At 39.8% G+C, this 12384-nt stretch overlaps 1 protein-coding gene across 1 annotated transcript; it reads left to right on the forward strand.

Annotated features, from left to right (window-relative positions):
* The first annotated feature begins 43 nt into the window (after positions 1-43).
* On the forward strand, positions 44-11375 carry IFIT5 (interferon induced protein with tetratricopeptide repeats 5). The gene is made up of 2 exons (XM_043925772.1): positions 44-364; positions 8411-11375. The coding sequence occupies exons 1-2, from the start codon at positions 360-362 to the stop codon at positions 9852-9854; spliced, it is 1449 nt and encodes a 482-aa protein (XP_043781707.1). The 5' UTR covers positions 44-359; the 3' UTR covers positions 9855-11375.
* Positions 11376-12384: the final 1009 nt, after the last annotated feature.

Here is a 12384-nt window from a genome sequence, read left to right on the forward strand (position 1 = left end):
CTCAAGGCCCAGCTGCAAATTCCACCCGGAACGTCCCCGCGCTGCGCAAACCTCTCACAGCGGTTCCTCAGCCCGGCCGGGGGGGCCCCCCCACTCAGCTCTTCCAGAAGTTTCTGTTTCCCGGAGCTGGACTCCGCCTAGTCGGGGATCAGATTCACTTTCCCGTTGGCCTTTCCCGCCCCTGTCCGCCCTTTAACAAAGACGTCCGCCCTCGCGCGCGGACCTAGCGCTGCGGTCACCTCGCCCGCGCGCCCACGCACACGCACGCGCGCCGCCGCTCAGCCGCAAAGGAGCGGAGGGCTGAGGAGAAAGCCCGAAGGGACCTGCACCTCCCGGAACTGCAGCAGAGCCCAGCCACCATGAGGTAAGGGCCTCTCCCCGACTCTCCTCCCCAATTCCCTGTGGCCTTTGTTTTACACGCCTTTCTCTCGGGTTCCGTTTGCAGGGCAGCGCTGCGGCCCTGGGAAGGGCCGAGCCCCAGAGCCCGGCCGCCGGGCGTCGGCTTTGGGGACGCTCCCCTCCTGGGAGCCCGGTCAGGGTCCGGGGCGGCTGAAGGTGGGCCTGCCGGGGAGGGTGGCAGAGTGGACCCTTCCGGCAAGTCCCAGCATCCGCAGTCGGACTCTCGGGCCGAGTCGGGGGACGGAGGGGCGGGAGGGGGGAGGGCGACGCGCCCCGGGGACTTGTCACTTCCCTGCGGCTTCGGTCGCCGCCGCCCCCGGGCCGGTGCGGGAGCTTCTGCGGTACAGGTCCCCGCAGGCCGCAGCCCCCGCGTCACACGCTTCCGCTTCTGCCATTTTGCCTTTTTGATACTTGGGTCTGACTTCTCCCCCTCCTTTGTACCGTGGACAGATTGTTCCGGCTCCACCCCATCCCCGTTTTGTGGAGCTTTCTTTCTCCATTTCCGAGATTGGCCTGTGGTGGGGGTCCTTGGCTGACCCCTTTTCATCTGGTCCCCTACTTCGCACGTGGATGGTGAGCGGTCTGCATTTAGGAAGCTGAGGCCTGAGGAGGTTCAGATAGTGGGCTCCTGCAGGCCTTACAGTCTTTTGTTCTAAATCCTGACTCGGACCACCTACTAGTTGGGTGACCCAAAGCAAAGTTTCTTCAACTCGGTGAAGCTGTTTCTTGTCTGTAAAAAGTAATAGCATCCATCTCTTAGGACTGTGGAAACGGTTGTTGCTTAATGCCCAGCTCATATATTTGCAGATGGTGACTTTTGTTATGTTTAAAAATGTTTAATAAATGCCTTACTTCTACCCTTTGTAAGAAAGGAGGGACGTGGGAGGTATAGAGAGGAAAAGGCGGGTGGTGCCCTGCGAGTGTCTGGTGGATGGGATGAAGAGGGGTGAACCCCACTGGGCACTGTCTACCAAGGAAAATGAAAGACTGCTCCTTCCTGTCAAAAAAACAAACACAATAAAACAACTCCCCACCACACACACAAAATTGCCTAAAGATAAATGTTGCCTCTTCAGACACAATAGCCTCTCTCTGCCAGTTTCCCAGAAACAAAGTTTAAAAAGTAAGTAGAGTTGAAAAAGTAAAATTTGTCATAGTGCCGGGTTGTGCATAAATCCCATAGAGTGTAGGCAAGGCACTTACATGGCTGACTGAATGTCCCCTGGAGATCTCACAGCCACGTGACAATCCCTGGGCAGCCCTCCCTCCTCATGCGCCTTGGGCAGAGGCAGATGTTCATTTCACTCTGTGGATGGGCAGAGGCTGGTAAGCCCATATTGTGGGTCTGAGCAGGCTGTTAAGGGCGTGGCATGTCTTGCCTATGATTTTGGTGCGTTTACACCAGAGAAAGGAACAACTACCAAGGGATAGATACCGTGTTTCCCAGTCAGGACCTTAGGACGTTAGTCCAGAACCTAGTTTCAAAATCTAAACAGAGAGCCAGACAGTATGCCAGGATGGAAAAACAAATAGGATAGGGAAGACTGAAGTGGCAGAAAGTTTGGAACCAGGAGCAGGATGGAAAGAACTAGCAGGAATTCCCTCATCTGAAATTCAGGTGCTTTTTTTTTTAATTCTAGGCTCATGCCTCTGGGTTGAAAATGCCAGAAGCTATCAGTATATAATTGCACTCATTCATTCACTCTGCAAGTATTTATTATTGAGCTCCTCTGAAATCATAGATTCTGGGGACACATGGGTGAAAAAAATCAAACCAGAATAAAGTCCCTATTCTCATTTAAATGGGGGAAATAGACAACCAAAAATAAATGGGTAAATAATCAACATAAATAACCAAAAATGAATGAATAAATAACATAATTCAGAAGGTGATAAGAGCTATAAGGAAAATGAAATAGTGTAGTGGGCTAAGAGAGTGACCAGGAATGGAGGGGGTTATTTTAGATACTTTTGCCACAGATGGCCACTTGGATAGGGGATTTTTGAGCCAAGTTAAAGGAAGGAGCTAATCATACAAGGATTTGAAAGCAGAGCTTCTCAAGTAGAGTAAAAACAAGTGTGAAAGTCTTTGAACTTAATATGTTCAAGATAGGAAGAAGGTTAGTATGTCTAAAACATGATAATGAGGAGGAAGGAGGAGAGAAGGTTGGATGGGTACACAGGTCCAGCATCTTTAGGGACTAGTAAGACGTGGCAAAGGCTAGATTAAGGGTGTTTCAAAGCTATTGGGAGATTTTGAACCAAAAGACTGACATAACCTGGTTTACATTTTCAGTAGTTTACTAATATTGTATGGGGACCAAGAGTGGAAACAGGGAGACCAGATTGTTACCCCGGTTCAAAGGAAAGGTAATAGTCTTTTAGACTAGAAAAATTGCAGTGGAAATGGGGGGGGGGAGTGGATGGATTTGATATATTTGGGTGGTAGAATTAACAGAATTTCCCATTGGATTAAATGAGGGGTTGAGAGAAGAGGAATCAAGAGATTCAGTTCAGTTCAGTCGCTCAGTCGTGTCCGACTCTGCGACCCCATGAATTGCAGCATGCCAGGTCTCCCTGTCCATCACCAACTCCCAGAATTTACTCAAACTCATGCCCATCGAGTCAGTGATGCCATCCAACCATCTCATCCTCTGTCATCCCCTTCTCCTCCTGCCCCCAATCCCTCCCAGCATCAGGGTCTTTTCCAATCAGTCAACTCTTCGCATGAGGTGGCCAAAGTACTGGAGTTTCAGCTTCAGCATCAGTCCTTCCAATGAACATCCAGGACTGATCTCCTTTAGGATGGACTGGTTGGATCTCCTTGCAGTCCAAGCGACTCTCAAGAGTCTTCTCCAACACCACAGTTCAAAAGCATCAATTCTTTGGCGCTCAGCTTTCTTCACAGTCCAGCTCTCACATCCATACATGACCACTGGAAAAACCATAGCCTTGACTAGATGGACCTTTGTTGGCAAAGTAATGTCTCTGCTTTTTAATATGCTATCTGGGTTGGTCATAACTTTCCTTCCAAGGAGTAAGCGTCTTTTAATTTCATGGCTGTAATCACCATCTGCAGTGATTTTGGAGCCTAAAAAAATAAAGTCTGACACTGTTTCCACTGTTTCCCCATCTATTTGCCATGAAGTGATGGGACCAGATGCCATGATCTTAGTTTTCTGAATGTTGAGCTTTAAGCCAATTTTTTTACTCTCCTCTTTCACTTTCATTAATAAGCTCTTTAGTTCTTCTTCACTTTTTGCCATAAGGGTGGTATCATCTGCATATCTGAGGTTATTGATATTTCTCCCGGCAATCTTGATTCCAGCTTGTGCTTCATCCAGCCCAGCATTTCACATGATGTACTCTGCGTATAAGTTAAATCAGCAGGGTGACAATATACAGCCTTGGCATACTCCTTTCCCTATTTGGAACCAGTGTGTTGTTCCATGTCCAGTTCTAACTGTTGCTTCCTGACCTGCACACAGGTTTCTCAAGAGGCTGGTCAGGTGGTCTGGTATTCCCATCTCTTTCAGAATTTTCCACAGTTTGTTGTGATCCACACAGTCAAAGGCTTTGGCATAGTCAATAAAGCAGAAATAGATGTTTTTCTGAAACTCTCTTTTTTGATGATCCAGCGGATGTTGGCAATTTGATGTCTGGTTCCTCTGCCTTTTCTAAAACCAGCTTGTACATCTGGAAGTTCATGGTTCACATACTTCTAGGTTATTTGGCCTGTGGGGCTAAGAGGTACCAAAAAAAGGTGGAGGAAAACTAAAGGTATGGACAGACTTGAGGAACCCAGATTTCTGTAATGAATATATTTACTTGAGATCCCAACTGAACTTCTAATTGAAGATGTAAACTAAAAAACTAGAAGTCTGGAATTCAGGAGGAAGCAGAGATAGTGGACATACCTTGGGAGATCATCAGCATATACTATATCTTTAACTGGTTTATGGGGAAAAAAGATATTTTAATTTCCTTACTTTAATAATGATGATAATTATATCTTTAATAACTAAGATTTTTATTCTTCCTTCAGATCAGTTTTAACACATTTCTACCCAGATCCTTTATTATTTGAAATAATCAATCCTCTCTGTCACTCCATAGCATATTCTAATGAGCTCCATCTCAAAATAACTCCAACAATGAAGAATGCTGTGACTTCAGATTGAGGGCTTATATCTGAAATCATTGTTTTCTTATCCCGAGACTTTAACTGTCTGGCATGTCTTTTTCAATGAGCAGCTATACAACTTCTACCTGCTCTTTAAGCTGCTCTAAAATCTCTATGTTTTTCTTTTAAGTCCTTTCCAGGCAACGTGAATTTTACATACATTAGACATAGCCTGTATTTTAAAGCAAATTATTCTTTAAAAAGAACTCCAATTTTTATATGAAAGATGTCATATAGCATTTTGGTTAAAAGGTATAAGCTTTTGTTTGAATTAGTCAGAAATGACTTTGAATTTGTGCTTGACCACTTTATAGCTATATAACCTTGGATATGTAATTTAAACTCTATTTCCCAGTCCTCATCCATAAAATTGTAAAAATAATAAGATGTTATAAAAGTAAATGTAAAAAAAATAAAAGTAAATGTAATTTGTGTAAATTGCTTGGCACTCTTCCTGGCTTGGGTAGTCTGGAAAGTGAATGCTTTGGGGGGATGTTTTGGGGTTTTTTTTTTTTTGCGCTCTCTGATTCTGGAAGTATATGTTACATGTGTAACATTTGTACTATTGAGTTGAATCTGTAGTGAACCTAGGTCATATGCATAAGGTTTTCTTCTCAAGTATATCCCTGTTTGCCGTTTAATCTAGCTCTTCACCTTGAAGAAAATGGGGAAAATTTCAAGTTAAAGGAGAGGTCTAACCTGTTAAGCTTAAAGTTTTCTTGTACATTAAGCTCTATAGGCCCAGTGTCTTCAACTGTCCTGTCACATACAATAACCACTAGTCATGTAATATTTAAATTAATTAAAAGTAAATAAAATATAAAATTCAGTTCATAGTTGTACTAGCCACCATTTCAAGTGATCAGTGGTCATGTGTGGCTAGTGGCTACCATACTGTAAGCACAGATAAGAACATTTCCATCGTGGCAGGAAGTTCTGTTGGAAAGCTCTGGTCTAGAACCTGCAATTGCTAAAATGTGGGACCTGTATATATGTGTTTATATGTATACACAGATGATAAAAGAAAGAGAATAAATAAGAAAAAAATATATAAAGTTAATATTATAAGTAAACATTTCTACTAAATATCTAAATATATTATTAAGTAAGCTATTAATGTTTAAATTTAGTATTTATAAAAATTGGGAAACATTTCATGAAGTATACTATTAGATTATAAATATGAAGTGGTTTTATTTTTCTGATCACTACTACTAATTCTCTTAATTAATCCAGTTCTCTAACTCTTCTGCCACTTTTGGCTATTAGGGCAGCCTCTTGCCAGTTCCTAAAACTCAGCCCAATTCATTTTAAAACCTCAGTCTCATTTTGATTCAAAGCCTGCTCCCCCTCCTCCCCAGCTCCCAGAAAATATTGATAAAAGTGCCATGAAGAATAGAAAAATGTGATAGACTAGACTTTAGGATGGCAGGCAAAGTGGAGATGCAGTTTAAGCTATGGTGGTCAGGAGTCAACTTTGAAGAGCGGAGATTTGAGCCAAGACCAGAATTATGAGAATAAGTAAGCCCTCTACTCTCCTAGGGCTCAGATGGTAAGGAATCTGCCTGCAGTGCAGGAGACCTGAGTTCGATCCCTGGGTTGAAAAGATCCCTTGGGAGGAGGGCATGGCAACCCACTCCAGTATTCTTAGCTGGAGAATCCCCATGACAGAGGAGCCTGGCGGGCTACAAGTCCACAGAGTCACAAAGAGGCGGACACCTCTGAGCAGTAAGCACAGTACTCTCCTAGAAGAGTTCTCAGAGTGAGAGAATGAAAAGTGTACTAAAGTACACCACCGCGTAATCCCATGACTCTGAGTTTTTTTCTTTCTTTTTTTTTTTTTTTTTTTTGAGTTTTTTTCTCTTAACACTTCTTAATATCTGGAATTATGTTGTCCATTGATTTGTTTACATGTTTATTTTCTGTCAACCCCTATTGTTCCGTCCTCTCCTATACTGGAATTACCATGAAGAAAAGGCCTTATTCTATCTTGCTCCTTACTATATCCACTACAACTAGCATATTGCCTGGCATGTATGACATGAGGTGATCAATAAATGTTTCTTGATAGAAATATTACTATAGTTCTCATAAATACTTATACAAATATGCATTCATACATACATATAAGGAAAACGGTCCTGTGTGCAGCAGAAAGGGAAATAAATACACACACACTGTTCATCCAATAATTAGAACATTTCCTTCTTCGAGAGAAGCCTTAAGCAGCTTTGTTCTGTAAATTTCTTGTGACCCTTAATTATGCCCAATACTGGATTTAGAAAGTCTTTCCTGACTGCCTCACCACTACCATAAGCAAAACAAACAAAATTAGGTATGTTAATCAGGAATTTGTCAGCTTCAGATAGGAGAAATCCAGTTCAAACTGGCTTAAGAAAAGAGAGATTATTTCCTTAAAAAGGTAGAACTACAGGGATTGACAGGGTGATCCAGGCAATACCTGGTTTCAGGAATTTAGTCAGCATCACAGGCAATCTGTCTTTACTCCTAAGCTCTGCTTTCCTCTGTGTTTCAGTCTCTCTTAGGCAGGCTGTCCCCAAGGGTTTGGAAAGAGGCCACCGACAACTCCAGCTTACATTCTACCAGCTTAAAAATTTTGGAAGAAACAGAGTTCCAGCAAAGCCCCATTTCAGCAAAATTATGTTTTAATTGCATAAATCTGAATAAATCACTGAGACCAGGGAATGGCTGGAATATTGTGTGCCTTCACACATGCTGGAGGAAGTGTAGGCAGCCTGTCTCAAATCACATGGATTGGGACGAGGGGGAGATGTTGCTCGGCCAAATGAGAGCCACAGATGTCTGCAACACTGGACTGTGTGCCTTTCCCGAGTCACTTCCATGGCACTGTATTGGAATGATGATTTGTAATTGGCTGTGTACTTATAAGCTCTGTATAAGTAGGCCTGTGTCTTACTCACAGTTACACCTCCAGGGTTATTCAGAAGATCTTGCACATAAAAGCCTATCAGTAATGAGTAAATATTTCCTAGCCCCTCCTTCCTCTTCATCTTCCTGGTTTCAGAGATGAAACTAGGCCCTGAAGAAATTACACTGTGCTTCACAAAGGGAGTTGAGCAAATATTTGTGACATGAACATTAAGGGGAGTAATAGGTGACAGCCTTTATTGTTGCCCACAACCCTAAAGGTCAGAAGGATGTGGCATTTAACATCAAAACTTACTAAGCCTCCTTTTGCCTTTACCCCATTTTCTCCGAATCTTTGTTACTTCTCAAACATATACTTCTTCCCATCTCTTGGTGTACCTGTTCCCGTCTGACTCTGCTATTTTCTGTGTGGAGTTCCCTTTCTTTCTCTGCAAAAATTATGTATTCATGTGGCTTCTCTGTCTCCTTCAGTGTATTTCTTTTTCTTATTTCTCACTTTCTTCTCTTTTCCTTCACTACTCATAATACAGAAATGAAATTTTTATGTTATTTATTAACTGTGTATCTATTATTCTTAATTTTCAAAGCTAGTAAATAAAATAATTTAAATTCCCCTCTCTAAAAACAAGAGTTCCTTGTGGGTTAGTGGCTGCCTAAAGGAAATAGGTACCTTGTAAGATAGAAAACGCTGTTCTCTCCAGAATTGGTTTTCCAATAAATATTGTGAATTTAATGGAATATTTCTAGAACATAACTATACACAGAGGAAACTAGTATAAACTTACAGAAGCCTAGTGCTTTAACTGTGAAATCAAGTAGGTAAAATTGGTTGTTAAGCAAAGAACTGTATTTAAGATTTAAAAATTAATTATTTTCTTTATTTCTTCAGAAATTAAAAAGTATTTTTATCTTTAACAGTGAAATTCCTAAGGACTGCTTGAAGACCATTCTTTTGGAGTTAGAATGTCACTTCACATGGAATTTACTTAAGGAAGACATTGATCTGTTTGATGTAGAAGATACTATTGGGCAACAGCTTGAATTTCTTACCACAAAATCCAGACTCACTCTTTATAACCTATTGGCGTATGTGAAACACCTAAAGGGCCAAAATGAAGATGCTCTAGAGTGCTTGAAACAAGCAGAAGAAATTATACAGCGAGAACACTCAGACAAAGAAGAAGTACGAAGTCTGGTCACTTGGGGAAACTATGCTTGGGTTTATTATTGCATGGATCAGCTTAAAGAAGCTCAGAAGTACATAGACAAGATAGGTAACGTCTGCAAGAAATTGTCCAGTCCTTCTAACTACAAGTTGGAGCGTCCAGAGATTGACTGTGAGAAAGGGTGGGCACTCTTGAAATTTGGAGGAAAGTATTACCAAAAGGCCAAAGCCGCTTTTGAGAAGGCTCTGGAAGCAGAACCAGACAATCCAGAATTTAACATCGGCTATGCCATCACAGTGTATCGGCTGGATGATTCTGACAGAGAAGGGTCTATAAAGAGCTTTTCTCTGGGCCCCCTGAGGAAAGCTGTCACCCTGAACCCAGATAATTCCTACATTAAGGTTTTTCTCGCACTGAAGCTTCAAGATGTGCATGCAGAAGCTGAGGGGGAAAAGTATATTGAAGAAATCCTGGACCAGATATCAGCCCAACCTTATGTCCTTCGTTATGCAGCCAAATTCTATAGGAGAAAAAATTCCTGGGACAAAGCTCTAGAACTTTTGAAAAAGGCCTTGGAGGTGACACCAACCTCTTCTTTCTTGCATCACCAAATGGGACTTTGCTATAGGGCACAAATGATCCAAATCAAGAAGGCCACTCGCAACAGACCTAAAGGAAAGGATAAACTGAAAGTTGATGAGCTGATTACCTCGGCTATATCTCATTTCAAAGCAGCTGTGGAGCGAGACTCTATGTTTGCATTTGCCTACACAGACCTGGCCAACATGTATGCTGAGGGAGGCCAGTATAGCAATGCTGAAGACATTTTTCAGAAAGCTCTTCGTCTGGAGAACATAACTGATGATCACAAACATCAGATCCACTACCACTATGGCCGCTTTCAGGAATTTCACCGTAAATCAGAAAATACTGCCATCCACCATTATTTAGAAGCCTTAAAGGTCAAAGACAGGTCATCTCTGCGTCCTAAACTGACAAGTGCTGTGAAGAAATTGGCTACTAAGAGACTTGGGTACAATGCTTCAGATCTGCAGAGTTTAAGTGCCCTAGGGTTTGTTTACAAGCTAGAGGGAGAAAAGAGGCAAGCAGCTGAGTACTATGAAAGGGCCCAAAAGATAGATCCAGAAAATGAAGAATTTCTTACTGCTCTCTGTGAGCTTCGACTTTCCATTTAAGTACACACTCTAGGAAATTAGTTCTAAGCTTTTCTTTCCTTTTTGGGTTCTTATATTTTTGTATATTGCTTTAATCCATTGTTCATTTAGACCTAACTTTTATTGAATGGTTACTGTGTACCTGGCATTATGATGAATCTTTTGTTGTTTTTTTAAAAATTTTCCATTGAGAAACAGCAGAATTTCAGCTGTTGTAGCTTTTAAAAATCATATGGTCATTATGACTTTATATCCTTTATCTCTGCTATTTATAATAATTTTCTGATTAAGTTTTGTCAAATTTTCCGTATTACTTATGCATAAGTTTAATCCTACACAAACTTTTGACACCTAAGTCATGAGCACTCTTTCAGGAGTGCAAAATTATATCAGTTAAGCACTTAACTTGTAGCTTGCAAAGATGGAAACTTCAAGTTACAGATGTTCTGACTTTGATGAGGATATTTAACCACGAGCCTAATTGTTATCTAAAGAATCCTCTTTGTTGAAAGAAAAAAGTTTATAATAATAAAAGTTTGTCATCCCTGATGACTTCAATAAAAGGAGGAAAAATTAGAACATGAGAGAAAAGATCTTCCCAAATACAGAACTTCAGGGACTCATGAGAAATCCAAAGTATTAACTCCCAGAATGTTCATCAAGTAGCTAGAAATAGTGATGAGAAAAAAACAAGGATGGGAAAATCATTAGTCTCAGTTTTTTCTAGTTGTTTTAACTGGAAGAATAAACCTAAAGCTAATTAGATGGAATTAATTTAATTCCTTCCCATTAAAATTGTAGTATTTTTAGAGTAAAATCATTGAGATTAAAAAGCAGACCAATTGAAAATTTGGGAGAAATAATAAATGGGTAAAATAGATGCCCCTAACCTGTTTCCCTAGATTACCAAGATTTCAGTGATTTAGTTTTGGGTCTGAACTGGGTAGAGTTCTCATACACACCATTTCTGGCCTTTGGTTAGCTGTGTTAGTGTTTCAGAGTTACTTCTGTGAAGCTTTTCCTTTTGTCTGAAGTTTTCAGATTGACATGTTTTCCTGTAGATCCTCTAGAAACAGTTAAACCCTGTTTTCAGCTTTAGTTTTCACCTTGAAGAGTCATTGCTTAAGGGCTCTTATCCCAGAGGACTTTTTAAATCGAGATGTTGCTAAAAGTATGCAGTTATATTTACCACCACAGTATTAGTGGGAAAATGTGCCATATGATTTAATTCTCTGTACCTCCAGTGAAGCTCTTAAAACTACTGTATATATGTGTGTGTTTTTTACTTTTTCTTACTATGTTTATTTTTTAAATTTCTATTATGGTTTTCATTATTATAAAAGTAATAAATGCTCATTGTAAAATTTCACAAAATACAGAATTTAAAAGTAAGAGCACTGCCTTCACCCTACCCCAATTCCACATGCCCAAGGTAAACTGTTAATAATCTGATATGTATCCTTCCAGATATTTTTTCTATGCATATTCAGACATACTTAAATACTTCAGTGTATCTCATTAAAGTTTTTAATGTTTGTTTTACTTATGTCCCTGTTGTTCTTGTTTATTTTGCTGTTTTCATCTGTTTATTCAGGAAGGAAGAATAGGCAAGGAATGATTTTATGTATTTCAATAATTTAGGACTGAAGTCCTAACCTATCAGTAGAAGTATTTGGCCTGTTTTGTAGCAAATGTTTTATTTTGCAGTAAGTCAGTTTTCCCGTTGAGAATAATACTATGATTAAGGCTGTGTTCCCAAGTAGAGGCTTCACAGTCAATAAAATTACAGTTGTGATATCAAAACAAAGATAGAACTATAAACCTCTATATTTAAACATTAGACTTTTAGGTCTATTAAGTGACTTTAAAATCCACTAGATACAAAAATTTTGAAATATATAAGAAGCATAACACACTAAGAAAGTGTAAAATCAAAAAAAAAAAAAAGTGTAAAATCAGTATAAAGTCATATGAAAAATACTCTTATTAATCTAAAATTAATTAGCTTTAAATTTTGTCAATAATTGTGCTTGCCTACTTAAAATTTATAAGTATTTAGAGATACTTTCATAGACTTATTTAAAAAAAAAGACCTCAAACTTCACCTTTATTAATTAACTATCAAAATTTGAATACTGAATTATCTTCCTAAATGATAATTTCATCTTCAGATAGTCCTTATTCTTTGAAATTTGTTTCTTCCATTTAACGGAAGACATCTAGCCTGTAGTCTACACATTTTGGTCTATAGGGACCTCAAAGATCTAAGCCTTCCTAGAGGTGACATTTTGCATTAGTTAAAACTCTTGATTGCAAAAAAAACACAAAAAAACCCAAAAAACTCTTGATTGCAAATCAGAAAACCCAGCTAAAATGACCTAAGCAAAAATGAGAATATAGTGGCTGATGTAGTTTAATAGTCCAGGGACTGCACTAATTTCAGATAAATTTGAAGGGACAAATAAATACATATGGCTATTGTTGGAAGTCAAGTAATGCTGAATAGCCAAAAACAAATGTTTACTACATATATCTTAAAGTAATTGAAGAC

Source organism: Cervus elaphus, chromosome 15 (assembly GCF_910594005.1).
Source record: "Cervus elaphus chromosome 15, mCerEla1.1, whole genome shotgun sequence".
In the NCBI taxonomy this organism is placed as follows: Eukaryota; Metazoa; Chordata; class Mammalia; order Artiodactyla; family Cervidae; genus Cervus; species Cervus elaphus.